Source organism: Oxyura jamaicensis, chromosome 20, assembly GCF_011077185.1.
Source record: "Oxyura jamaicensis isolate SHBP4307 breed ruddy duck chromosome 20, BPBGC_Ojam_1.0, whole genome shotgun sequence".
NCBI classification, from domain to species: domain Eukaryota; kingdom Metazoa; phylum Chordata; class Aves; order Anseriformes; family Anatidae; genus Oxyura; species Oxyura jamaicensis.
The window spans coordinates 679,812-707,749 of NC_048912.1; the positions used below are offsets into that span (position 1 = coordinate 679,812).

The 27,938-nt window shown below is 41.4% G+C and overlaps 1 protein-coding gene across 6 annotated transcripts in view; it reads left to right on the forward strand.

Moving 5' to 3' along the window:
- Positions 1–21,564, forward strand: part of NCOA6 (nuclear receptor coactivator 6) — a 47,659-nt gene extending 26,095 nt beyond the window's left edge. For 3 of the 6 annotated variants that reach the window (XM_035344312.1, XM_035344308.1, XM_035344313.1), the window contains 7 exons: positions 146–1,265; positions 7,103–7,224; positions 8,009–10,981; positions 12,954–13,022; positions 14,837–14,873; positions 17,578–17,726; positions 20,969–21,564. In XM_035344312.1, coding sequence (XP_035200203.1) covers positions 146–1,265; positions 7,103–7,224; positions 8,009–10,981; positions 12,954–13,022; positions 14,837–14,873; positions 17,578–17,726; positions 20,969–21,015 — 4,517 coding nt within the window. In that variant the 3' untranslated portion in view covers positions 21,016–21,564. Of the gene's footprint in view, positions 1–145; positions 1,266–7,102; positions 7,225–8,008; positions 10,982–12,953; positions 13,023–14,836; positions 14,874–17,248; positions 17,727–20,968 lie in introns of those variants that run through there. The other 3 variants (XM_035344309.1, XM_035344310.1, XM_035344311.1) reach the window with 3 other exon arrangements.
- Positions 21,565–27,938: the final 6,374 nt, after the last annotated feature.

Genomic DNA, 27,938 nt, shown 5'->3' on the forward strand with positions numbered 1-27,938 from the left:
AACATCATAGCATAGGACTTCAAATGTGTCAGATATCCTAGTTTTAATTAGAAAATAGAGGAAAATAAATTTGGAGTACTATTCAACATCAGATGTGAAAACTATACCACTCCAATTGTTTCCTAATTGGCCTTTTTTATTAAAGGTGGCCAAGGATCTGGACCTCCTCAGAATCAGATGCAAGCACCACATGGCCCACCAAATATGATGCAGACCAATTTAATGGGACTTCATGGAAATATGAACAACCAGCAGGCTGGTGCTAGTGGGGTGCCACAAGTTAACATGGGCAGCATACAGGGACAGCCACAACAAGGACCACAGTCTCAGCTTATGGGAATGCATCAGCAAATCGTATCCTCACAAGGACAGATGGTAAACATTCAGGCTCAGGGATCGCTGAACCCTCAAAACCAGATGATACTTTCTCGAACTCAGCTCATGCCTCAAGGCCAAATGATGGTAACACCACAAAACCAAAATCTTGGCCCTTCACCCCAAAGGATGACCCCGCCCAAACAGATGATTCCCCAGCAGGGACAACAGATGATGTCTACACACAATCAGATGATGGGACCTCAAGGCCAGGTCTTGTTACAGCAAAACTCGATGATGGAACAGATGATGACCACTCAGATGCAAGGAAATAAACAGCCTTTTAATACTCAAAACCAGTCCAACGTTATGACGGGGCCAGCTCAACTGATGAGAGGACCAACCCCAAACATGCAGGGTAACATGGTGCAGTTCACTGGGCAGATGATGGCACAGCAAGGCCCTGTGAATGGTAACCCTTCTCAGGTTATGGGGATTCAAGGGCAAGTTTTAAGACCTACTGGACCTGGCACCCACATATCTCAGCAACTTGGGGATACTACTACAACAACTAATAATGATGTGAACTTGACACAGATGTTACCTGATGTTCCTGTGCAGCAGCCAAACATGGTGCCTTCCCATATGCAAGCAATGCAAGGAAACAACAGTGCTTCGGGGAGTCATTTCTCTGGCCACGGACTGCCTTTCAGTACTGGGTTTAGTGGAACGCCAAATGGGAATCAGATTTCCTGTGGACAGAATCCAGGTTTTCCCGTCAATAAAGATGTCACGCTCACAAGTCCACTCTTGGTTAACCTTCTACAAAGTGACATATCGGCAGGACACTTTGGTGTGAACAACAAACAAAATAATCAGAATGCCAATAAGCCAAAAAAGAAGAAGCCTCCAAGGAAGAAGAAAAACAATCAACAACTGGAACAGACAAAGTAGGTTTAATATCACATTGGTTTTATGTGGGACTTGGGAAAGTCCTGCTGGCAACCTGTCAGTATTTTTTTCAGCAAGCATGCAGTGAGCCCTGTATTATTTCATATGTTAACAATTTCTCTTAAGCGTTAAATGATAGTGCCATGGCAAGTCTGCCTCTGGGAAGTTCATTCAGGATAAAGAAAAAGATGTAAACATCCTAGTTCAGTTATAAATCTATTCAAAACAGCAATGTTCACTACATTTACTGGGTAGAGGAGGTATAGAAGTTGTTTTAATATGTCAGTGGACACATGGGGCTGTGGCCTTTGGAGAGGAGGCTACCATTCTTGGGCAGTCTGACAGCCACCATCAAAGGTTGGGAAGTACTTTCAGCTTTCAGAAGAGTTATAAACCTCTGTATTATGATGTGCTGTATAGACTGGGGCCGGAGGGGGGGGGTGGTAGGGGCAGTGTTCTGAGTTCCGTGTGTCTGTGTGTTTCTGCTTGGGACCGAGTTGGACATCTCTTTTAGTTGAAGCTGCAGCTAGGAGTTCCAGTGTGGTGCTCTCTGGTAGGGGGATAACAAGCCCAAGCAATGCTGGCCTTCCTGCCCTAGGATAGGCTAAGAGGAAAAAAAAAGCCACAAGCCTTGAAAGAGAACCTGCAAATGCAACAGTATTTGAGAAAAAACGAACATATCAATGTAGTAGAAATACAAGATTGCTGAATCTTTTGATTCTTCTTTGACAGGTATATTTTGTTGGCCAGCTGTTCCCTGGTCTTTTGTTGTTTGCAGTGTATTAATGCCAGTACAGGGTGGTTGACTACTGCTGCTGTATCTTTATTCAGCTAAAATTAATATGTAGACAGATACGTTATATCTAGTTATGTACTATATATATATAACCTTTGGCTGCAGGTGAGCCACAGGGTCATTCACAGGAATCCATGTGATGAAATGTCTTTTTTTTTTTTTTTTCTCCCATTTCACTTTAGGAAAGAATGGAAGAACCTTGCACAAATTTACAACACAAGAATATCCAAATTTGCATAACCTGTTGCAAGTGATCTTTTGTGACAGTCCTTAACTATCTTAATTCCGTAGTACTGTAAAATGCAGGAGCTGTTACTTGTATTTTGGCGGTGTAGAAATGCTGCATAGAGAAGGTAAAGCAAAGCATGCTGGTTTAAGAGACTTTGAAAAAAAAGTCTTTAAAATACCTGCTATTTCATTGTATGTATAAGTGATGGTATGGCCTGCAAAACAGGCCTTGTGATTTCAGATTAAATCATCACAAATTAATGTGTACACAATCTGTGGAAAAACCTTGTTAAAGTAACTTGGGACCAAGTGGCCAAAACATGTGTAGACTACAACACTGGTGTCTTGGAAGCCATAACTGAGGTAGCACTTCTTTTGCAGAGCCTAACCCATGATGCATCATCAGCTTCTGGAAGGCGTAGAGCAGGGCTCCTTCCAACCGTGACACAAGGAGCAGGGTAGGGATCTTCCCAAGGCAGGATGCAGTGCAACGCCAAGCTTCTGGCTGGGCTAGTCTTCGCTTATGTGGAAGGAAGGTGTATGAGGGCACATAGGTGTCTTCATTTTGGCATTCCAGAAATTTGAGTGCAATTAATCTGTCAAGAGGGGCTTTCAATAGTTCATTGCCAAAGGTAGTATAGTGTGGTCCATGTTTAAAGAATACAAGTAGTAGTAGAACAGTAGAACACGTCCTTCTGCTTTCAATCCCCAAACCCCTCAGAAAATTTTGAATAAAAGCAAACGTACTTTTGTTTGTTGTTCACCAAACCCTTAAAGCTGTCCAGGTATCTTTATAACAGTATCAAAGTCTTACTTTTCTTTCTATCAAAAATGTTCTTGTTGCATAATGCTACCAACACCAATTTGTAGTACTGGTAGGCACTGCTGATCATTTGCAACCAAGTAAAATATGCAATCCTTGTGTCATTATTCATCTGTGTCTTTCATGGAAAGCCAGTTCTTTTGCCCCAAATTAGATGCAAAAATGGCCATGTGTTTCTAGGAGGGAAGGTCTGGTGCTATGTGTAGAAATAAACTGCTTCAATTCTAAATAGATTTCAATAAAATAATAGCAATCACTGCTGTATTGCCATGGAAATCACAAAGGGTTCAGAGGGAGCAGAAGAGTTGGCACTCTATTCTGAAAAGAAAATCCATTAATCATTAAAAAAAAGCCTTATTATGTTTCTGTTCTCATTCATCTTGATGATGATCACCCAGCTTCAGTGTGGCCTGGGAATATCAATAAATGGATAGATAAAGTTCCCCCAGGCTTACAAAGCCCCAGAAGACTATTTGCTTGTTATAAAGTTTTCAAAATAAAAGAAGCCTAACTTAAAGTTTTTCTTATTGAGCTCTAAAAATGTAAAAATTTCTAGCTCATAAATGATGCTTTTAATGAGATTTCTGCTTACTTAACAAAAGAAATACTACTTTCTACTTCTATCACTTTGATTTTCAGTGAACTTTCTCCTGGCATTGTTATTTGCAGAATAATGTGTTTGTCACCTGATACGGATTAGCATTTTGTTTCTTAACTGGATGTGTGTTAATCCCTCTGTCCTCACAGGAGCATTCAAAAGGGTGTTATCCTCATAAATGGGTTAGAGTGAAAAGGTGAGACTGTTCTCCAGCAAAAGAAGGGAGACTACAGCGCAGACAAAGTCGAAGCTGGTCATGTTTCCTTCCTGTCTCACTCAGTGTCTGCATCCTTGGTATAGTTAGCCAAGCTTAGCACTTACCTATCTCAGAACTGTGGATTCTTTTAAGTCTAACTTGGATCAATACCTTTTGTATCAGAAACAAATAGGTGCTTCTCATCACGGCTTCTCCGTAGTTATTCTTCAGAGTTGTAGAATTCAAAGCAGCAAACCTTGTTTGGAAATGCAGCTAACTTGATAATAACACTAAAAATTATTCAGTTTTTGTTGTTGTTAGAAATTGTTGTGGAGTTGTAATAATACAGCAGTACCGTTAAAGAAAGGGTTTGTAGGCTGGGCCATATGGGAATGTTAAATGGGGTAAGTGTACCATTGAAAAGGTTTATTCAGCTGAATCTAAAAATAGTTTTCAGGATTTGCCTAACTGAGCAAATCAAACATTGGAATAAAAACTGAGACATTTGGAATAAGTAGGTGGTTTAAAAGTGATTGTGTCTGTTTGTGAAAAACACAGGTAACAGGATGGAAAACAAGGAAAAAGATGCTAAATGAAAGGTGATGGTGGAGAAAAATATGTTGGTAGTTGTATTAAACATCAGCACAAGCAAACAGTTGCTTCACATTGCCCTGTTGGCAGCCCTTGACCACATGTTCTGGTAGAAGAGAAGTAAGGTGTGCGGTAAAGATACTGCTGCTGCTGGCATCAACACGTGGTGCCTGGCGTGGCATGCCTTGTGTGGAGGGTGGTGAGTGCCTGGAGAACAGCACCATGGGACTCAGCACGGGAGGCTTCCCTCAGCTAGCTTCAGAGAGCTTTTAGTGGTAGATCTGGAAACAACAACCCTGCTACACACGTGGGAAGTGAAGCTAATTTAGCATCGGAGTATGAGTGCCTTTCTATAAAAGTAAAGCTGTAGCAGAGCACTGTACCACATCAGCAGGGCTGGTTCTGCTTGCCTCTTCTCTGTAGCTATATTTTTGCGTAGCTTATTTCACCTTCTGCAGCCCTGGTTTTTGTTGGTTTGCTTTCTCTCTTCCACTCTGACTGGGATTTTACATCTGAAAGCTGTGCTTGGCAATGCAGCTGGTAGAGCTGGAGGTTCGCTTAGGAAACTCTGATAATCCGTGCTGTGCAGCTGGTGCCTTCTTACACTGAGAGCAGTAAGAGGAAAGAACAAATAAGGAATGTTTATCCCTCCCACACGGACTTATTGTCGTGCTAGTTATTTGTGTTTAGAATTTGATGTTTTTTTAGATAGCTGGTGGTTGTTAAATATGTTCAGTAAACTTCAAATACATTGGAAATTCCATTTATGTTTAATTTTTCTAGTAACTATAGTAGCAGGTGTTCCTACAGTCACTGTTATTCTTTGTTACTGTATAATAAAACTCGAGGTTTGTTCTGCAAGGTTTTGTTTGTAGCTCGCCTGATGGAACCCATCAGGCAGGAGGTGTTTTTTAAGATCTGATTTTGCACCAAGATTGTTTTCTAGGTAAACCTGTTTGTGTGGTAATGCTGTCACACCAGCTTTTTGTCTAATCTTTAACAGCTGCATTTTTAATTCCCACCCCTGTTTTAAAGAATCACCAGTGGCAAAATTGCAAATTTAGGGTGGTATTCACAATTTTAGGCAGTTCATGTTGCCTGCACCATGTGGCGTACATCAAAGGCTGAGCTGCTGTGAGATTTTGTCATCAGAAATTTTTCCCACTCATGTCCACTAACGCAGTGCTGCTGGGACATGTGGCTGTGTGTACAGTGGTGTGTTTGTGGGCTGCATTAGCAGAGACCCCAGGCTCATGCCCTTGCTGCAGTGCTTGCGGTGGCTGTGCATACTCTGGGGTTTCATGCCAAGTGGCCATACTGAAGTAAGAGGCTGAGGTTTGCCAGTTTTCATCACATTTATTAGCAGGGGCGGGTAAGCCTGTAACAACTGCATCATAAAACTTAGTGGTATGCTGGATTAGACAAAAGATTTAACTGTTAAGTATTTAACAAATACTTTCCTTGGCAATACTTGCCTACTCAGTAGTAATGCTTGGAGCTGTTATGTTTCTTATCTTTATTCTCTCGTGATTTATGTTCTCCCTTCTTTTGACCTGTGAAAGTTCAGGGACTTTCAAGTCACACTCTGCTCTTTGAACATGTTTTAGGTAGTTAATAGGACATTAGGACAGGCCTGGGTTTCTCCCCATCAGCTGTACAGATGCCAGAAACTGTCACTGTCAAGTAAACTTAAATAGGAGAGATCTCTCCACCTTTAAATATTTCAAGTTCTTGTTTTTTTCTGAAAATTTCTTTTGTCCTTCACATTTCTGCATAATTCCGTCTCTTCTTGTAGGCAGTGGGCCTATTTTGATATCTTTAGTTTTAACTTGGAGCTTTTATTACATAGATCTCCCTACAGCCTTGGTGTAGTCATGAAGCAGATAAGCAGTTATGGTCTTCTGCTCTTCATCCCTCTTTATCTTGCATTCTCTGACCATATGTATTGATAGCTATAAAAACGTGGTTTATTCCTAAGTCTGCACAAGCTGTCCTGATTGAGTAGAAGTATTGGGCATTGAATCTCAACAATTTTAAATCCTGGAGCATCAGTTCTAGAGCCTCAGCATCCTAGGAAGCTCTGCCAGCTGACCTTGAACATCTGAGATGTCAATACATTTGTGCTGTGACATCAATAGAGGTCACCAATACCCTGAGCTAGTCACCTCTGGGTATGTGGTGATAGCAGTGAAATAAAATGCTACGTATCTACTCCTGATATTTATTAATAGAGATGTGATGGCAGTATGTGAGGGAAGCCTATTTAGATCCAGCTGGAAGCCTACTTATATATAATTTGGAGTATCCCTTGCCTATTTTCTTTTTTTCTACCTTGAATTTGAGTTTTTTAACTAAGGAAAGAAACAAATGCTTAGATGAATAGAGCAACAGGCATCTTGCTGCTTCTTGAGTAGCATGTAAGGCATAGGAACAATTGTCAGCAGACCTCAACCATGTGTCACGTTTGTCATGTTATTCCTGAAGCATTGATGTATTTCCATGAGTTGCTTGCAGGTCTGTTCAGAAGTGCTGAGACAATAATAAAAGCAGAATTCAAACACTGGTGTTAAGGCAGTATCTAAATGGCAGTTATTTTTCTTTCAGCTCTTCAGAACCTCGTCCAAGTGGCCTGGAGGAGAGTGATCAGTCATCAATGTCTGGAGATCAAGGAATGAATGTAGATAACTCAGGCCCTAAGCTTTCAGACTTTGCAAGTAGGCCACCAGGTAGTAGGATTTTTAAGCAGATTATTTGAATGTTGTAACTACAATAGATATTTTACCGATCTTTGTGATAGCACTTTTTTTTCGCATTCTCACACATTCAAGTCCAAAGTTTTGTTTTTTTCTCCTAGTAAATAAATAATGCCATTGTTTAAGTGTGTTCTTTGAATTAGCTCAATATGAATCGATGGCTGTGTTCTCATGTATCATTCTGCAGGTATCATGATGAACTCTGCAGAATTATTTAGCAGTATCATAATTTATAAAGATTCCTGTGCATCCAGCAGTAAGTAGTACAGACTGGTGCCTTAAAACCTGAGCATTAGCCAATAGTTGATTTTTCAGAATTAAGAAATGAAGGTTACAGTTGGAATTACACTTTATACATAAGAAGGATTAAATACAAAGTCCTCAGGAATTTCATGTTATAAGCCACGTGGGTTATTTTTAGCACCATTTTTGGCTCAGTGATACATCGTAGAATCTACTTTGTACACTAGGAGCAGTCAGATCTGTAACAAGCTTGCTGGTTTATGTTCCACAGTGACTGTCAAACTTTTAGGTTTGCTTTAAGGATAACTAATTCGTGGAAGTCCAACTCTATATTTTTAAGTGAAAACAAGCCTGTGGACAGTTGTAGAGACCGAGGTGGCAGGAATCCAGAATAATAGCTAGTAGCTGGTAGAAGTTGAGAGTTCTCCAATTCAATGTCATACAGGTGATTCATAAATTAAGTAAAAATGTTTTCAGTCTCTGTGTTTTGATGAATATCACCATGTCTTCTTAGGTTATCCTTCTCAGCCAGTGGAACAAAGACCACTTCAGCAGATGCCACCACAACTCATGCCACATACACAGCAGCCACAGCCGCAGCAGCCACCACAGCCACCACCACAGCAAGCCCAGGCACCACCACAAACACCACAGCAACAGCAGCAAATGATGATGATGCTTATGATGCAGCAGGATCCCAAATCAGTCAGACTTCCTGTGCCACAAGGAGTTCACCCACCTCGAGGACCTCTGAATCCAGATGCTCAACGAATGCCAATGCAGCAGAGTGGTAACATGCCAGTAATGGTTAATCTACAAGGTCCTGGATCAGTGCCTCCATCTCCTGATAAACAGAGAATTTCCTTGCCAGGCAATCCTTCTCTGGGAAACAATGCAAGAAAAATGGTTTATCAAGATAATGTACAGAATCCTTCCAGCTCACCTCTGGGGGAGGTTTCATCAGTGTCTTCTGTTCCAGAAGGAGGTGGAACTGAAGTCCCCCCAGCATCAGGAGCTCAGAATAATTTGACATCTCATTTAGTAGTTTCACAGAACCAATTAATGATGACGGGACCCAAACCTGGACCATCCACGCTTTCAACTGCCCAAGGTGCAAGTCCTCAACAGCAGTCTAATTCTCTGCCTGGCACTCTTACACACCATTTTCCAAATGTTGCCACCCCATCTCAAACTTCAAGGCCTAAAACCCCAAATAGAGCAAGCCCAAGGCCATATTATCCCCAGACTCCTAATAACCGTCCACCTAGCACAGAACCCTCTGAAATAAGCCTATCTCCAGAGAGACTCAATGCTTCTATAGCTGGTCTTTTCCCTCCTCAGATTAATATTCCTTTACCTCCCAGGCCTAATCTCAACAGAGGATTTGATCAGCAAGGTCTTAACCCAACTACTTTGAAGGCCATTGGACAAGCCCCATCAAATCTCACAATTAACAATCAGTCTAGTTTTGCTGCTCCACAGTCACACAAATTGGAAGGTGTGGTCATTAATTCAGGAAAACAAACCAACACTGGAGGAACAAAGAGAGCAAGTCCAAGCAATAGTCGAAGGTCCAGTCCTGGATCCAGCAGGAAAACAACACCAAGCCCTGGCAGACAAAACTCAAAAGCAGCTAAATTATCATTGAATACTCAGCAGAATCCATCTCTTTTGCAGAACATAGATATGCAAAGAAATATGATGGTTGGTCCCACTTCTTTGCCAACACCGGTGACAACAAGTTTTCAAAATAATAACATTCTAAGTAATCAGAATCCCACAGTTTCTGTACCTGCTGTTGCTGAAGACAGTAAAGAGAGCCTTAGTGTTCCTCAAGATAATGAGTGCCAAAGCGCACAAGGTGTCCAAGGTAACAAAGACCAGCCCAATATTGAACTAAAAGCTATCCCTACTCCAGAAATAAAAACGTTGGTTCCAGAGGAACAGTCAAAAAAAGATGGGCAGGCCTTAGACGCAGGTAAGCTTCAAGTTCTGGAGGAGAGTAAAACCATGGTATCTCCAGCTATGAGGGAAGCACCAACTTCTTTAAGTCAACTTCTTGATAATTCTGGAGCTCCTAATGTAACCATTAAGCCCCCTGGGCTGACTGGTCTAGAAATGGCACCAATAGTCACCACTGTGGAGGACCTAAAAAAGATAGCTGTCATTCCTCCACTGCAAGATACATCCACTAGCAAAGAGCCATCTAATTCACTTAGCTTGCCTCAAAATAATGAGTCCTGTTCAAATCCAGGGCATCAGGAACTGGGAGAAATAAACTCAAATGTTACACAGAGCGTTCCTCCAGTAATGCAAAGGCCTGTCAACTCTTCTTCTATTTCAGGTCCTTTACCACCCAACCAGATAACAGTTTTTGTAACTTCAAACCCTATTACATCATCTGCTAATACGTCGGCACCATTGTCATCTCACTTGCAACCTGCATTGGTGTCTACTGTTGTCACAATGCCTAATGTAGGCAACAAAGTTATGGTTTCTGAGGGACAGTCGGCAGCTCAATCTAATGCCCGGCCACAGTTCATTACACCTGTTTTTATAAACTCATCATCAATAATTCAGGTTATGAAAGGCTCTCAGCCAAGCACAATTCCTGCAGCACCGATGACATCTAACTCTAGCCTAATGCCTCAGTCAGTCGCTGTTGTGGGTCCCTTACATATACCACAGAATATAAAGTTCTCCTCTGCTCCTGCACCTCCTAGCACGTCCTCTAGCAGCCCCGCTCCTAGTATTCCTACAAGCAGGCCACTGGTTCTAAATCCCTTGGCACCTCCTGTTCAGCTGCCTTCTCCTGCTACAACTTCTTCAAATGTTTCTTCACATCTTCCTGCCCAGCCAGCAAAAGACTTCAGCCCTGAGGAGGCAGCTTCTCAAAGCAATGGATCGAGTGACCAGTGCTCTGTTACAGTGACACAGTCTGGACCTGTTGTTTCACCTCTTCTTACGAGCAGTCCAGGATCTGGGAACAGACGAAGTCCTGTTTCATCAAGTAAGGGAAAGGGAAAAGTAGACAAGATTGGTCAACTCTTACTTACAAAAGCATGCAAGAAAGTCACGGGCTCTCTCGAGAAGGGGGAAGAGCAGTATGCTTTGGATGGAGAAGCAGAAGGTCAGGGACCAGAAATGTCAGTCTCAAACAGTTTGGCAACAGAGCAATCACCAGCAGAACTAGACAATAAAACTGTGACACCTCCAGCACCCAGTCTTACAAAACAGAGCACTTCTGGGCCTGGCAATATGAGTGTTAATACTGCTGTTGTTTCCACTTCTGCATCTCCAAGCTTATCAACAAGCACTCCTCCTACAAGTGCACTGTCAGCTGTAACCACTCCAGTAATCCCAGAGCTTGCACCTGCAACACCATGCACTAATGGTAGTAACCACAGTGGCTTACCAGCTGAGCAAACTGGGGTTGGTTTGGTGGAGGAGAAAACAGGATCACATCAGGAACTGCTACAAAATACAGGTAAGTTCACTGCTGACCTACTTAAATGGAAGACATGAGATTACTTTCATAAATCTCTTGCATGCCTTTTTCCATGAATGCAATAATAGAGAGGCTATAAGCTGACCACTGCTTTTTGTTCTTAATATCTGAGAGATACACAGGCTTGTATTTCACAAAGACTCGCATTTCAGGTGTTTTATCTTAATTTTCATTTACTGCTTAGGTGTGGTGTTTGATGTGAACGTATGATGCAATAACAGAAGAGTGACTTCATATAACTTTTAGAACTGGGGAGGCAAAATTGGATGTGTCAGCAATGACAGAAGTAATATTTAAGGCATCTTTTAAACTGGTAGATGGCTTTTTCTGCTTTAGTCTTCCCAGAGACCTTTTATGTTTGTAACATTTAAATATATTGACTTAATTCTGATACTGTGTATTAATTTCAATAATTCTAGTTCCCACTGTGAGGACCTTAACCTTCTAGGGAAGTAGCTGAGCTACTCCAGGGAAAACAAAACAAAAAACACACACCTTATGTCCAGGGAAAACTTAAAATGTTAATTTCAGAGAGAGAGTTGAAAATGGAATTATGAGTAAGTCGAATCCAGTAACATAAAATACCCTCATATCTGACCTGTTTCCTTACGGTTTTAGTTCAAGCATCTGGCAAACTTTATTTGTGACATCGCTGCTATTTATTGAGGCTGGTTTTAATCTTTTGAAAATGGTTTGGAAATAAGCCATCTCTCTTGTATCAAGCTATTCGAATAGCCATTGTGCTTTATATCTTGAATTTAGGCATGAATTTTATCTTTGAGAAGATAAAATCATAGAAGATAAAATCCACCTAAATCAGTAGAATTGAGACCTTCAGCTTGAGTGTGAATTTCCATTTCCCTGTGGATAGATGTCTTAGATGTGGTTACATACATCTTAACTGTATGCTATTGGATGTTATTATTAGATGTTTACTTTGAGTTTCACGGAAGGAATCCTCTTTTGTTAGGAGAAAAAGTCATTGACAGGAGAAGCATGACATAGGACTGTAAAGCAGTCTTAAAACAGCAAGCAGTGATAGCACTTCTCAAATGCTCTTGCTGCTGCTTGACTTAGTGTGCAAGAAAAAATCAGAAAATGTATCTAGCTCCAACATCAAGAGTATGGATACAGTTATTCTTAAGTATGAAGCAATCTGTTTCTAGTCTGGAATTGCAATGTAACGGTGTGTACCTTCTCTCTAGATTTGGGAGGTGGTATCAACTAGTGAAGGAGAACGATGTAAGCATCTGAATGTACCTGTGTTTTTACAAACGGAAGTGAATATTCTTTATTTAAATGGGAACCTTTAACTTTACACCTCCATGCTCTTCATAAGTTCATTATCACACATAAGGGAAAACTGAAAGGCATTTGTCTAACAGTAATTGGTTTTCTTATCTTATTTTTAACTTGGCAACCTAAAAAACACCACATTAAAGTCACTTTATCTTATTGACAGAGCTCATCATGGGAGCATCTGGAGTGCATTTTGCTCTCATGCAGTTTGAGTGAGGGTATGAATTCAAATTAACAAAGATGATATTTTTCCTCAAGACTTCTTTTGAAATGAGCATTAAGCTGAGAGAGAGACAAAACTATTTAGTTTCTAGGTCTTTCTTTAGTTTCTGTGTCTAGTCAAAAAGCATTACCTTTAAAAATATGCTTTATTTGATACTTCATAACTTATTCTACTTCAGGAAAACTTGCTTGGAGTAGCTTTGCTAAAGGGTTTTTGTGTGTGTTTTGTTTTCGTTATTTGTTTTTAAAAAGGGAGAGGTGTTAGGGTGGGAGGGAGTAGTGGGTGGGTTAAAAAAAGTTGCATCTATAAATGTAAAAATGCAGTAAATTGGAAGATACAGAATTTTGTAAAAGCAGCCCAATTGCATGATAAAAAAAATACTGAAATTGTCTTTGAAAATAATGCTTTTTCCCTCCACTTCTATTCTAGCATCCTCTCAACATTTAATGCAGAAAAAAAGTTCAGTTGCAACATCAGAAAGTACTGTTCAAAGAACAGGTAAATCTTACTTTGGAAAAGCAGAATTTAGGTGAACTAAGCTCATTATTTTTCTACCTCAAAATGGTAAATCATGAATATTTTTATTGATCATGAATATACTTTGTAGATTGATGGTGGTTTTTTATTATTATTGTTGTTGTTGGGTTTATTTTTCTGTTAGATATGTTATGCTTTAGAAATCTCCAAAGCCTTGCTGGAGCTTCAGTTAGGGGAATGAATAAAATGAAAGAAAAAATCACCAAAGCAGTTTTTATAAGCTCAAGTTTTAAACTTGGAGGACTGGATTTGTAATGACGCATTTGGTGTGTTTGAGTTTTGAAGTTTTTAAGAGCAAATAAGAGTTTTCTCTGATATGGGACACTTCTGAAAATATTTCCCAAAGCCATGGTAAGAACATAATTTTTGGAGTTCTAACCCTTTTTTTTTTTCTCTCTGTTCAAAGCTTTTAATGAACTCTCTGCAGTGTTTCAAGGATTCAGCCATGACAGATGACTTTTTGGTGTTGCCATCTATTATCATGCACATCAATTCTGTGGTGCTTTTAAAAAGCAGTTTCTAAGATGAGTAAGGAAAGCAGATGGACATGAACATGAAAAGTGGCGATTTCATCAATTTGCTTTATGTAGTACGATGAGAATTTAAGCTTGAAGAAAGTAAAAATTGTACTATGTTACTTTCATAAACCTTAATTTTAAAGACGTTCATGCACCCTGCTAGGGTTACATCTGTCTCTGCACCAGAGCTTATGTAGTCATATTAGTGAGTTCCTGCTCAGGGAAAAAAGCACTGGTGTTACCAATTTTTATTGAATGGACAGAACACCCAAGTTTTAAGTAGGAAGAAAAATAACTCTTCTTATATGTTACTAAGTCTGTTTTTCTTTTGTCATCGAGACAGTTTTTTGGATGTGGTAATATATACACTTACAATGAAGAGTCTGATGTTCCAACAATACAAATCATAAGGAGTTGTTTATCATAACAGGACTAGCATTATGCCTTCTTACTTTTTTTACAGTTTTGTTCATTGTGTGCATTATAGCATACTTGGAGTACTAAATTGCTCCTAAAGGCAAAGCCACAGTTTTGTGCATCACTGTCCTGAACACTGTGGGGTGTTTAAGGGTGAGATGAAGTCCAGTATAGGTAATGTGATAAACTAACAGTGAATTAAGATATTACATTTTAATGATAATCCCTAAGTCAGTGGCAGTTTCTCACATGAGGTACTGCATTTAGATATAGGTACTGCATTTGAACAAAGTGTCTGGTACATATGGGGATGACTAAAAGGTGGACAATAAAAAAAAAGATGAGAAATCTTATGTGATTCAAATCAGTGTTATTTATTGTGATGAAGACTCAAAGGAAACCTGATTTCCTAGTGAAATCACTAGGAGAGAGATTGTGTTAAAGTTCAATTTTACATGTATGATAGATTCTGATTAGTATTTTTAAGGTTTAAAGCTAATTAAATGTAGAAGCTCTAGAAGGAATAAACTGACTAAAATAGAAATTTAAAAAGGGAGAGGACTGTAGCTCTTGCTGGAAAGTTTCTCTGTAGTTTCCTTCTGCAGGGTTTCTTTTAACTTTTCTTTGTCATCGCTGGTGCAGGCCAAAATCAGAGAGAGCACTGCCTGATGTCACACTTCATTTGATATGTGAGTTTGATTTGCTTTGAGAGTAACAGTAGATGAGGGAAGCTTATTCATCAGATGTTAACACGTAGTGAGACAACTGTGAGATAGTCATGCCTTGTCAGCAAGTATGTAATTCTACAGCAGACCTAAAAATTATCTTTTTCTCTTGTAGAACTTGAAACAAATGTTCCTGTAGTTGCTGGTCAAAGGTAAGGAGATAGTTTATATAGATTCAGAATAGATACAGCTTTCATGCAAGGAAGTCCTTTTCTCTTTGCTTCAGTTGCACAACTTAAAAAATTCTTCTCCAATGTATTGTCACTTTCTTGGCCATACCTTTTCTTTCATGCCAAAGAATCGGGCTAGTTGACTGTTTCAAAATGTTGCTGAAATACAGAACGTAAGGTAACTTTTTCCGAAATCTGTCTTCATGATTTGAGCAGTATTTCCTCATATCCTTTCAGACCTGAGTGTTTCACATCCTGGAAGGGTCTTGATGGTTCTGGCATTTGATATTTTCTGAAAACAAATCTAAAGTGCATTCCCAAAAGCCTGCAGAATAGCTGTCCTGTGAATTTTTATTTTCTGAAACTAGGTCTTTCTAAAGTAGGTCTTTCTAAAGTTGTTGTTTTTTTTCTTCTTCTTCTTTTTCTTATATTATATATGTGCGTTAGTTACTGTTTTCTCCAGAGTTCCTCTGTGTTTGATTTTTGACACTTTGTTGAAACCTGGTAGGAAAGCCTGGTAGAATCTTCATCTTGTCCTCTTTAAGACATTCGCTAATTAAAAGAATAAATTTAAAACAGCTGTGTTCTGAGTAAAGAAAATACTGTTTTCAAGATCTATTTCTGTTATATCCTAAAACACAACAAAGCTCTTACACACTCATTCTAGGCAGCTATAATGACAGACCTTTGTAAAGTGTTTTGGTAACTGCTGGCACAACTGGCCATGTTTTTGATGCTATCCTTATCAGACTGAAGTGATCCCATAAGTCAGGGTAAATAGTGTAATTTAATTCATTGGTTCATCAGGAAATAAGGCAGTGTCTTCTTTTGGAAGGGAGGTAATGCAATTTTTCTCAGATCAGGAAAGACTCTGAATTGAATATGTAAATATATTTACTTTCAGATGGGTTGGGATCTTTCTGTAGTTGTATTGAAGATGATCTAAAATTCTGACAAGTTTTTTTAGGGTAGAATTTTTCTAAAAAGCTGAAGGTGAGACTCTTAGCAGGTGAGGGGATTGTCTGAATGAGCTTTCATTGAGCACATCAAATGATCCCAAGTACCTTTTCTGTTTGGATTTTTCTGGATTGGTGTCTTTCTGAGCAAGACTGGAAAAGAAGGAAAGTTTTCAGGCAAACTAAAAATGCAGTGATGTCTGTATCCACAGCAGTCAGCTTTAAGTTCCCAGGGTGAAATGGTAAACAATACAAACCTCAGAGGAGCCTTGCAGCATACAAAACACCAGAAATATTTTTATTTGGGCCACCTTCAGTTCCTTCTATAAAATCAGAGTAGAGTTCTGTTGGTCCCTATGAAACAATCCAAACTTAAGGACACTCATTTTAACTCTTCAGCAATTATCCCTAATAACTGAACTTTAGCTGGTGATGCCCATTTGCTTACTCACTCCTCAAGATCTCCTTCTGAAGTAGGTGGCTGTTGTTTCTGCTGTCCAGGTTACTTACTGGAAGACCAGTTTGTCACCTGGTTGGTTCAGTTTATAGACTACCCATAGTACTGACTATTGGGGAAATTGATTTCAGTATTTGTTTTGTGTCTGAGACAATTCATGTGTTTCCGTATTCTGCTTTACTCTATGTTCCCTTGCTTTTCAGAATGTGTGACTGTCTTTCCTTATTATTGACAAAGTGTGTTTTATTTCAGATAACTGTTGCTTAAAACTGCAAGTATTTGTAGTAGTTTCTTTTCTCTTAAAGTAGGACTTCATCTGAAATACTGACACTGTAGTAGAACCTCTAATGCACAGGTCTGCTTTGTGTGTCTTCCCATCAGTTCTCTGATTAAGGCATCCTTTCAAGAAATCTTGCAAGTTTCAGACAAAGGTCATAGAATGAGTTTTCTTTCTCCTTTTTGATTTTCAGTGAAATTATTTATTTGATAAATTATCTTTGAATCCACAGGAGATAAGTTTAGCTTAACGTTCAGAAGCTAATTAGCCGTCAGAAATTATCTGGCATAAACGCATTAAATAGAAAACCCCCAAATCTCAGGGTGAGTTTACAAGGCTAATAGTAACAAAATAAAAGAGGAGTTTAATTACAACATGTAACACTCCATTTATTGTACTGGTGACAAAAAATCTAATTTCCACGCTACCTAAAACTATTTTTTTATAACAGAAGTTCGCTGTAAAGCTTGAAGAAAGTTTTAAGTAAACCATAAGCTTTTTATTGTGTGAAGAAATCATGTAGATCAGTTAACTGAGTCTCTGTAATGAAAACAGAGCTGGCATACTTACTTAAGTGTTCATAATTCCTCCTTATGTTCATCTGCAATTTCAATTCTGTATTCCCATATCATAGCAGTCTCTAATGTAACTTGTTTGCTTTTCCTAGACTTCAGTAATGGTGGCACCTGTGGAAAACAGAGCAGACAATTTATAATGCATCTAATTTCTTGGTCTTCTAATGTTGAAAATATTCTCTTTGAGGACTTCTCAATTCTGTATCCTCTGATAATTTTTAATAGAAATGGACTATACTCTGGCTTACTCAGGTCATTCTTCATCTGATAAAACTTCCGGTATCTCTAGCATTTCATATCTTCAGTGCTAATAGTCCGGAACTGGTACCTGTGTCAGTCCAGCCTTCAGCTTGTCTGAGTTGCATAGAAAAACATAATCCTTCTAACACTTCATCAGAAATATTTTGTCCCACTTTATTAGTAATGAGACAAAAGAGAATTGTGAAAAGTCTAAAACTCCAAGTAGAAGAAATTCAAGAACAGAGGATTCTGCCGCTTCACAGGAAACTGTAGAGAATGGACAGCGCAAGAGGTCCTCCAGACCAGCATCTGCATCCAGCACTGCAAAAGGTAAAATGCACAGCCATCATTTCTGTGGAGAGGGCAGGAAGTAAAATACTTCCCAGAATATAATCCTTTCAGTAACTGAGTAATAACTATGGTTTACAGTTTGTAAATGTGTGCTTTTAACTCTAGTTTCAATGATTTTAGACAGAGGTTGGGTTAAAAGTGTTTACCAAAGTCTGTACTGGCAGTAAATCTTGTATGGATTTCCTATTGTTAAATTTGTGGAACTTGTTTTCTGCAGTACTAATCAACATAGTATTCAGCAAGCTTGCCTAGTTGAATTCTCTTGGCAGAAGTATGTTGTTAAAAGGACTGAACTTGGGTTTAAAAGTGTCTTTTTATTTTTTTTTTCATCAAGCCCGAAAGACATGAGAAAAATGCTTAAGTCTTCCCAAATGCATGGTCAGCTTTTGCAAGCCAAATGCTCGTGCTAAGGCACACTCAAAATGCTGCCTGGGTGGCAGCCTGCAACCATCGAGGAGTGCTGTGTGCTTGTTCACAGATCCTCAGCTGTTTTTTCCACAAACACATGAAATCCTAAAGTTCAAGATACTAACCCATGGCATTGGCATTTGCTGACGTGCCTTACTTCTATACGGGTTACAATCTTTAACAAAGTATGCAGCGTTTGTGTGATTGGCACGTTCGTTTCCAGAATGCATGGTCCATGGTGCCATTTTGCATTTCTGAAGCTAACTGTGTCAGCTCCATATGTTTAAGGGTCAGAAAAATTCTGATGGATGAAAGTTGTGCAAGAGGGTAGAGAGACCATCAAGAGGAAACATTTGACCAATATTTTAAAGATAACATACAGAACTAAGAGGTATTAATATAAAATTATTATAAAAGTCAAGTTGAATTCAGCAACCATTTTCCATATTAAAGATGCTAAAGTTTGCTGGTAAGAGTATTTGCATTTATAAGAGTTTGAGAGATTTCCAACTATACGTAATTGTCTAATGACTCTCAAAGATTATATGAAGAGCCCTATATGTTCTGCAGTTTTATGGCTGCTGAATTTAATTAAATTTTAGTGCTGCTTACTTCTTGTGGCAGGATTGTGCAGAATGCAGAAGAATCAGTCTGTATTGTAAAAATAAATTATATTTCATGATTGTGAAAAAAAAGTTTGAAAAATGTGAAGCAAATGTAAAATGGATTCAGTGATACTTCCTGAGTTTGAGGCTATCTGAAACGTGTGACCTGCCCCACGTACTGTAATGAATAAACCTAAAGATGACAACCAGTGGCATGTCAAATTCTGAAAATGTGGGAACGTAAAAGTATATTAAATTTAAATAATAGCAGAACTGACTTAGGGGTTTTGTACTGAATTACTCGTTTACTAAAATAATTGTTTTAACTAAAATAATTGTTTAACTAAAATAATTGTTTTTAAAACATGTATCTGAAACTGATGTGGTGTCAAAGGGTTTTGCTCGAAAGCATAGGTTCAATTTATCATGTAGTACCCTGGGCTTTGATTACCTTACCTCTGTGCAAGCAACTGCCTACTTCAAAGCTGTAGAGAAAATAAGCAAATCAGAACACCTTTGTGGAAGAGTTCAGCATGAAGAATTAGTGAGGTGTAGAGTGAGAAGTGTAAGGAGGTTTGCCACTTGTGCCTACTCTGTTCTTTGTATTTATTAGTAAAACATAGCTTAAGAAAATGTATAATTTGTATGATCTTGGCCTCCTTAAAGATGTCTATGGTTACACTATCTATGTCCTGACAAACTTGATAATTCGTATTAAAGAGAACGCAGGGTTGGGAGAAAATACCTTTTGAAATAGAGGCTGATATAAAAATGGCATTTAGGAAAAACTTAGGTATAGCAGGGAGAGAAAATCAGATTTTGACCAGTTCATGTAGGGAAGTATCCTTACCCTTGGGAAGTATCAGGAGGGAAGGAACAGAAGGATAGTTGTAAAAGAAGAGGGCAAACAGAAAATCAGCCCTCATCATTACAGCCTGTGTCAGGGTGCAGGTTTGGGGCAGAAGCAGATTAGGAACAACAGGTGGTGCTCACAAAGGAGCGGGGGCTTCAGGACTGTATGGCTGCACAGCCACTGAAGGCTGCTGAGTGCTGACCCATTTATTCTGTCAAGCACAGACTTTGGCAGCAGTGGGGATGACTACAGCTAATGCTGCTGGTGAGCAAGCTACTTAAAAGTAGTGTTACTGCTCGAAGGGAACTCGAGTGACTGTAAGTCATGCCTGTTAAGATGTTTCACTTCTGAAAACGGGTACTGTACTGGTATTTTTACTCGTTAGAGTACCTTTCCAGCAAGGGCTGTTTCAGTGTTTACTGTAGCTTCGGGGTTGTTAAATTTTGAAAAGTTTATCTATTTATTTATTTTTAATGCAGCATTTAATAGCCATGGAGTTGTACCATTGCTTTTCTGATTTTAGAAGTTTGGGGATTTTTTCCCTTTTGACTCTGAAATACACACAGCTCTACTAGCTATCAGAAAATATTGTGAGGAGCCAAAGATACATTGCAGACCTTTAAAATCCCATTTTAAAAAAATCTAAAGATGCAAATACCCTTAGTCCTTACTCAATTCTCTTTTCTTTCTGTTTTGAAATGGAAACTTAGTGCCTTGGTAAGTGCACTGAAAATGTCATCTGGTTTCACTGTAGCTTCTGCAAGTGCTTCTAGTTGTTCTGCTGAAGTACTATATATTTTGTATCATTCTGCATAAGCTGTTTTTTTGTGAATCATGTACACCGAAGACACTTGTTTACTAATGATCTGACTTTCCAAGGAGTCAAACAACTAAATTCTTTGTGGCAGACTCCAACTTTTCTAACACCATCTCCAAGTACTGTGCTTGGATATAATTTATGCAGTTTGTGTCCAAACCTGCACAGAATGTTTCAGGGAGACTTACTTCCATGTTATGTCTGCGCAAGTTGTGGCATGTGGGGAACTAAAGTTAAAGAACAGTTTAAAATACAGAATGTCTTTTTTAAAGGCCATTACGTTTAAGACTTCATACTCACAGAACTCTGAAATTGCACCTGCGTGTTTGTAACAGAAGCTAGTGGGGACTTTGCGTTATTGTGTTGCTGCTGATGGCTGTGATCAGGATGAAGGGTCCCTTGGTGTTAAGTGTTGTGAAAAGTCGATTTCTGTTTCCACTCTGGTGTGATTTTAGGAACATAAAAGGGCAATCTGTGCAGCTCTCATGAATGGATTATCAACTTAGTATCCATGCTTTCTTTCTTCTCTTAATTTCAGAAACGAGTGCCAGTGCAATGCAGTCAAAAAGAAGAAAATCCAAGTAAATTACTGCATGGAAACATGAAACTTGTAAATGAGTGTGAATTTATCAATAGCAATTTTGAGCTGTGATTTTTCTTTTTTAAATAAAATTCTGTACAGTAAGTCATTTTAATATTATACTGTTCCCAATAAATGATTTTTTTCTAAAAAACAGATAAATAGATATAAAAAATGGGTTCTTTTAAAACCCTCTGGATTTACAAAGTGAAGTCCAGGGTTAGCACATTAGGTTAACGTGTTTGTAAGAAATGGAAGGGGAAGGGAAGACAACTGTAAATTTATTTGTTTCCACTTTTCATAAACAAATTAGAATACAGGGTTGTCATTTTTAGGTATTAAAATAATGTATTGTGCTGTTGTTTAAGTACTGTATGTGAATAGCAGTAAGAGGGTTATAAACAAACCCAATCTTGTTTGGAAGTGTAAATAATTTTATTATATAGTAGCTCTGATGTATTTGTTGTAGAAATGGACCAGTGAAACAAAATAAATTTAAGGGTTTGTATAATGTGGAATCCCTCATGCTCTAAATAAATGTTACTGTCCTATAATTTGGGTTGTATTATTATTAGCAGCAACAACAACAGCATCATTCGAAACAGGAAGATTGAACGGATTATTTAGAGCTCTAGGCCTGCAAGCTCCTTATATGGAGCTTTAGAAAGGAATTTGTTTAACCACAAATGAATTAAGTAATGCAGCTGTTCTTGCAAAGCAACAAGAAAAAAAAAAATCAAACGCTACCCTCCAGCCCTCAGGGTATGTGCAATTAATACATATTGAGGACAACCAGGAGACAGCTCTCCCCATGAATAATGCTTCTCAGCAGGAAACACATCTGAGAAAAATACTGTATTAAATGGTTTGAAGACTTTCTGAAATGTGGTAGCCTGAAGCATGTTATCTGGGTAGCTATACTGCCATCAGCGGTGACTTGTTTGTATGTGCTTCTACAGAAAGTAGGTCAGCCTTTTTGTTCCAGGGAGTTCTCATGGTGAGAAATTGAGAAGCAAGTCTTTCTAGCTTGCTTCTTGCCTTCTGCATAAAATAGGTATTTACACTTTTTTTTTCTTTTCATAGGGATTTTTTTACATACTCATATTTAGTCAGCCTTTTAATATATGTAAGTTGTCAGGTGCTGCCTCTTACAATGGCAGACATTGCCTATTTGTGCACAAGGTAGTGGACATGAAGCAAAGCTAACTTTTCCCCTTCCTCCCTATCAGAGTTTGGATGCTCTGTGGCTGTTGTGTGGTAAAGTCAGACTTTGGTGTGGGCATGCTTCTGCCTCGGCTGTCGCTGAAACCCCAGCTGTCCCCTCGGTGCTTACACTTCTCATCCTTAGCAGGGGGTGGTCTACAGTTGGTTTCCACAAAAAGTATCTACACCTGTAGGATTTCAGATATATTTTTATAATATTTATATATAATATACATGCATTCCATACTCACATATGCAGTCAGTAGGAAGCAATTTGAGTTTCTGAAGTGCCCATTTTACTGCTTCCACTATCCACCACATTTCTTAACCTTGCCTTTAGTTGGCTGCCTCACATAGTTGGTTTTATTCTACAGGTGAGCTTGTGCTAAGGACATGGCAGAATTACTGCAAGCCTGTCAGAAATCCTGGAGACTTTGCTGGAGGTGGAAAGGCCATGCTGTGGTGTTGCTCTCCCATGTCTTACCCCTGAGACTGCCTGAAATGTCAGGGGTGAGGGTTAAGTGTGTGGCAGCCCAGGGTCTGCCTCATCCTGTGCCTGGCCTCAGTGCTGCTGTTGCCTCTCAGGTCGGGGCAGAGGGAATGAGGACCTGGACAAAGCCCATGAAACTGAGGGGTCGTGTTCACAACCTGAGGTCCATGTTCTGTAGGCTGGAAAAGGGCACGCAGAGCCCAAAGCTCTTGGCATTTGTGCTACACGTGCAGAAAGTGAGATCCTGCTTTCAAACTTAGCTGCACTTGTGCTTAGTGCACCACTGTAGTCTGGTTGGTCTGCCTGCAAGGTGGAAAGGCTTCTTTTAATATCCTTTTTTTTTTTTTTTTTTTTAATCAGTACACTCAGAAAGAGAGGGATGTGCTCAGGATTACAGAAAGCAGCATGCCAGGGGAAGCTGAGGGCAGGGTCGTGATCTACAGAGACACGGGCAGGCCAAAGCAAGGGGCTGGCAGGAGCCTTGGGAAAGGGTGGATGTGAGATCCTGCACCTGGGAAGGAACCAGGGACCACATTTGCTGGTGCCTGGTCAGGGCATGCTTCAGTTTTTTACTAGTGTCCCTTTCCTGGACAACTTGTCAGTGGCTGGCTGGGGAACAGCTCTGCAGGAGGAGCTCTGTCCCCGGGCAGCAAGGAGGCTTAAACTGGTGCTCTTAATGGAAGTGTAGCCAGTGCCCCTTTCTTTGGCACTTGTTAGACCAGATGTGGGGTATTACCACCCAATTTCCACCCTCACATGCAAGAATATTATTGATAACCTGGAGGGGGCTGAGTAGAGGGCCAAGATGGCCAAGGACTGGGAACACTGGGCCAAAAAGGAGATTGAGGGAGATCACAGAATCACAGACTAGTCTAGGTTGGAAGAGACCTCCAAGATCACTGAGTCCAACCTCTGACCTAACGCTAACAAATCTTCCACTAAACCATATCCCTAAGCTCTACATCTAAATGTCTTTTAAAGACCTCCAGGGATGGTGACTCAGCCACTTCCCTGGGCAGCCTATTCCAGTGACTAACAACCCGTTCAGTAAAGAAGTTCTTCCTAATATCCAACCTAAACCTCGCCTGGCGCAATTTTAGCCCATTCCCCCTCATCCTGTCACCAGGCACATGGGAGAATAGACCAACCACCACCTGGCTACAGCCTCCTTTCAGGTACCTGTAGAGTGTGATAAGGTCGCCCCTGAGCCTCCTCTTCTCCAGGCTAAACAGTCCCAGCTCCCTCAGCTGTTCCTCGTAAGACTTGTTGTCCAGACCCTTCACCAGCTTCGTAGCCCTTCTCTGGACTCGCTCAAGCATCTCCATGTCCTTGTAGCGAGGGGCCCAAAACTGAATGCAGTACTCGAGGTGCAGCCTCACCAGAGCCGGTTAAAGGGGGACAATCACTTCCCTAAACCTGCTGGCCACGCTGTTTCTTACGCAAGCCAGGATGCTGTTGGCCTTATTGGCCGCCTGAGCACACTGCTGGCTCATATTCAGCCGACTGTCAACCACTACTCCCAGGTCCTTCTCTGCCAGGCAGCTTTCTAACCACACATCTCCCAGCCTGTAGCTCTGTTTGGGGTTGTTGTGCCCCAGGTGCAGAACCCGGCACTTGGCTTTGTTGAACTTCATACCGTTGGTCTTGGCCCATCGGTCCAGCCTATCCAGATCTTCCTGCAGAGCCTTCCTACCCTCGAGCAGATCGACACACGCACCTATCTTGGTGTCGTCTGCAAACTTGCTGAGGGTGCACTCGATCCCCTCATCCAGATCACCAATGAAGATGTTAAAGAGGACTGGTCCCAGTACCAAGCCCTGGGGGACTCCACTAGTGACCGGCCTCCAACTGGATTTGACTCCATTCACCACAACTCTCTGGGCCCGGCCATCCAGCCAGCTCTTAACCCAACGAAGTGTACGCCAGTCCAAGCCATGAGCAGCCAGTTTCCTGAGGAGAATGCTGTGGGGAACGGTGTCAAATGCCTTACTGAAGTCAAGGTAGACCACGTCCACAGCCTTTCCCTCATCCACTAAGCGTGTCACCTTGTCATAGAAGATCAGGTTCGTCAAGCAGGACCTGCCCTTCATAAACATGCTGACTAGGCCTGATTGCCTGCTTGCCCTGCAACTGCTGCATGATGACACCCAAGATAATATGCTCCATGAGCTTCCCTGGCACTGATGTTAAACTAACAGGCCTATAGTTCCCCGGGTCTACCCTCCAGCCCTTCTTGTAGATGGGCATCATGTTTGCTAGCCGCCAGTCAACTGGGACCTCCCCCGATAGCCAGGACTGCTGATAAATGATGGAAAGCGGCTTGGCCAGCTCCGCCGCCAGTTCTCTCAGTACCCTCGGGTGGATCCCATCCGGCCCCATCGACTTGCGTACATCTAAGTGCTGTAGCAGGTCGCCAACCATTTCCTCGTGGATTGTGGGGGCCATATTCTGCTCCCCATCCCCTTCCACCAGCTCAGGGTACTGGGAGTCCAGAGAACAACTGGTTTTGCTGTTAAAGACTGAGGCAAAGAAGGCGTTAAGCACCTCAGCTTTTTCCTCATCTCTGGTTACTAAGTTTCCCCCCACATCCAGTAAAGGGTGTCCTCCTTAGTCCTCCTTTTCGTGTTGATGTATTTATAAAAACATTTTTTGTTGTCTTTAACAGCAGTAGCCAGATTGAGCTCCAGATGAGCAGTGGCCTTTCTGATTTTGTCCCTGCACCGCCTCACAACATCCTTGTAGTCCCCCTGAGTGGCCCGCCCTCTTTTCCAAAGATTATAGACCCTCTTTTTTCTCCTAAGCTCAAGCCACAGCTCTCTGCTCAGCCAGGCCGGTCTTCTTCCATGCCGGCTCGTCTTTGGGCACGTGGGGACAGACCGCTCCTGAGCCATTAAGATTTCTTTCTTGAAGAGCGCCCAGCCTTCCTGGACTCCTCTGTCTTTCAGAACCGCCTCCCAAGGGACTCTGCCAACCAATGTCTTGAACAGCTCAAAATCAGCCCTCCGGAAGTCCAAGACAGCGGTTTTATTGATCCCCTTCCTGACTTCGCCAAGTATCAAGAACTCTACCATTTTGTGGCCACTCTGCCCAAGACAGCCCCCGACCAGCACGTCTCCCACCTGTCCTTCTCTGTTAGTGAACAGAAGGTCTAGCGGGGCACCTCCCCCGGTAGGCTCGCCAACCAGCTGCGTCAGGAAGTTATCTTCCACGCTCTCCAGAAGCCTCCTGGACTGCTTTCTCTGGGCTGTGTTGTGTTTCCAGGATATGTCTGGGAAGTTAAAGTCCCCCACAAGAACAAGCGCTGACGATTTCGCATCTTCTGCCAGCTGCCTGTAGAACTCCTCATCCATCCCCTCATCCTGGTTTGGCGGTCTATAACAGACCCCCACCAGGATGCTTCCCTTGTTGGCCTTTCCGCTGATCCTAACCCATAGCGACTCCACCTTGTCATTCCCAGCCTCAAGTTCGACGACATCAAAACACTCTCTAATGTAGAGCGCCACTCCACCACCCCTTCCATGCTGCCTGTCCCTTCTGAAGAGCCTATAGCCAGACATTGCAGCACTCCAGTCATGAGAGTGGTCCCACCACATTTCTGTGATGGCAACCAAGTCATAGCCTGTGTGCTGTGCAATGGCTTCCAGCTCCTCCTGCTTGTTGCCCATGCTGTGTGCATTAGTGTAAATGCACTTCAGCTGGGCCTTAGCCTTCTCCCCCAGCCTTGCCACTGTTCCCCCTGGAACACCTCCAACAGGCTTTGTTTCATCCCCGTCCCTCTTCTTACCTAGTTTAAGGATGGGTCTGCTTACCTAGTTTAGAGATGGGTCTACTCAGCCCTACAGGTACTGGAGCAGATGAAGCCAGGCTCTTAGAGAGGTGCATGGGGGAAGGAGGGGAGACTGCTAGCATAAATGGAAAGAGAGGAGCTGTGGGTGTAGCCAGATGTTCCCCTGGGGACAGCTGGGTGCTAGGCTGGGACCTAGAGAGCTGGTGGGGTCTCCGGGGATTTTCAAGAACTGAAGCCCTGTACAAGAGGGTCTGAATTTGGTGCCCAACCTGCTTTGAGCAGGAGGCTGGACTGAAGACCTCCTGATGTCTCTCCAGCCAGAACTGCTCTGCTTTGTCTCCTGCTGCTAACTTTGATTTTCCCACAAGGAGGTTTATCAAAGCTCTCTTTTACCTATGTTCCATCATGGCTATCTAACCGAACAATTCCTTGCAGTGCTTCTCCCGGCATGGGGGGTGGGAGCTGCCAGTATATTATATATAAAGGTCTCCCCTCAGCCTCCTCTTCTTCAGGCTGCACAGGCCCAGTGACCTCAGCCGCTCCTCATGTGTCTTCCCCTCTAGGCCCTTCACCATCTTTGTCACCCTCCTCTGGCCACTCTCCAACAGTTTTATGTCCTTTTTGTACTGTGGTGCCCAGAACTGCACACAGTACTCGAGGTGAGGCTGCACCAGCACAGAGTAGAGCGGGACAATCACTTCCCTCGACCGACTAGCGATGCCATGCTTGATGCACCCCAGGATATGGCTGCCAGGGCACACTGCTGGCTCATATTCAACTTGCTGTCAACCACGACCCCCAGATCCCTCTCTGTGGGGCTGCTCTCCCGCATCTCATCACCCAGTCTGTACGTATAGCCAGGGTTGCCCCATCCCAGATGCAGGACCCGGCACTTGCTCTTGTTAAACTTCATGCAGTTGGTGATTGCCCAGCTCTCCAATCTGTCCAGAGCTCTCTTCAAGGCCTTTCTACCCTCAGCCAAGTCCACAACTCCTCCAAGTTCAGTATTGTCAGCAAATTTGCTCAAAACACCTTCTAGTCATCATTTATAAATCATTTATAAGAACATTGAAGAGGACTGGCTCTAAAATGGAGCCTTGAGGAACCCTGCTGGTTACCATGCTCCAGCCTGATGTGGCCTCATTTACCACAACCCTTTGAGCCCTGCCCATCAGCCAATTGCCAATTGCTCATCCATCAGATGATGGATGGAGACCACAGCCTCTGGGCAACCTGCTTCTATGGTCAAACACCTGCACGGTAAAAAAAAAAAAAAAAAAAAAAAAAAAAAAAAAAAAACCTTTTTTTTTTCACTTTTAAGTGAATTTTATTTTTTAATTTCCATTTGTGCTTCCCATCTTGTCACTGGGCTGAGAAGAGTCTGGCTCTATCTCCACTACTCCTCCTGGTGGGTTGATGAGACCCCTCCGTAGCCTTCTCCAGGCTAA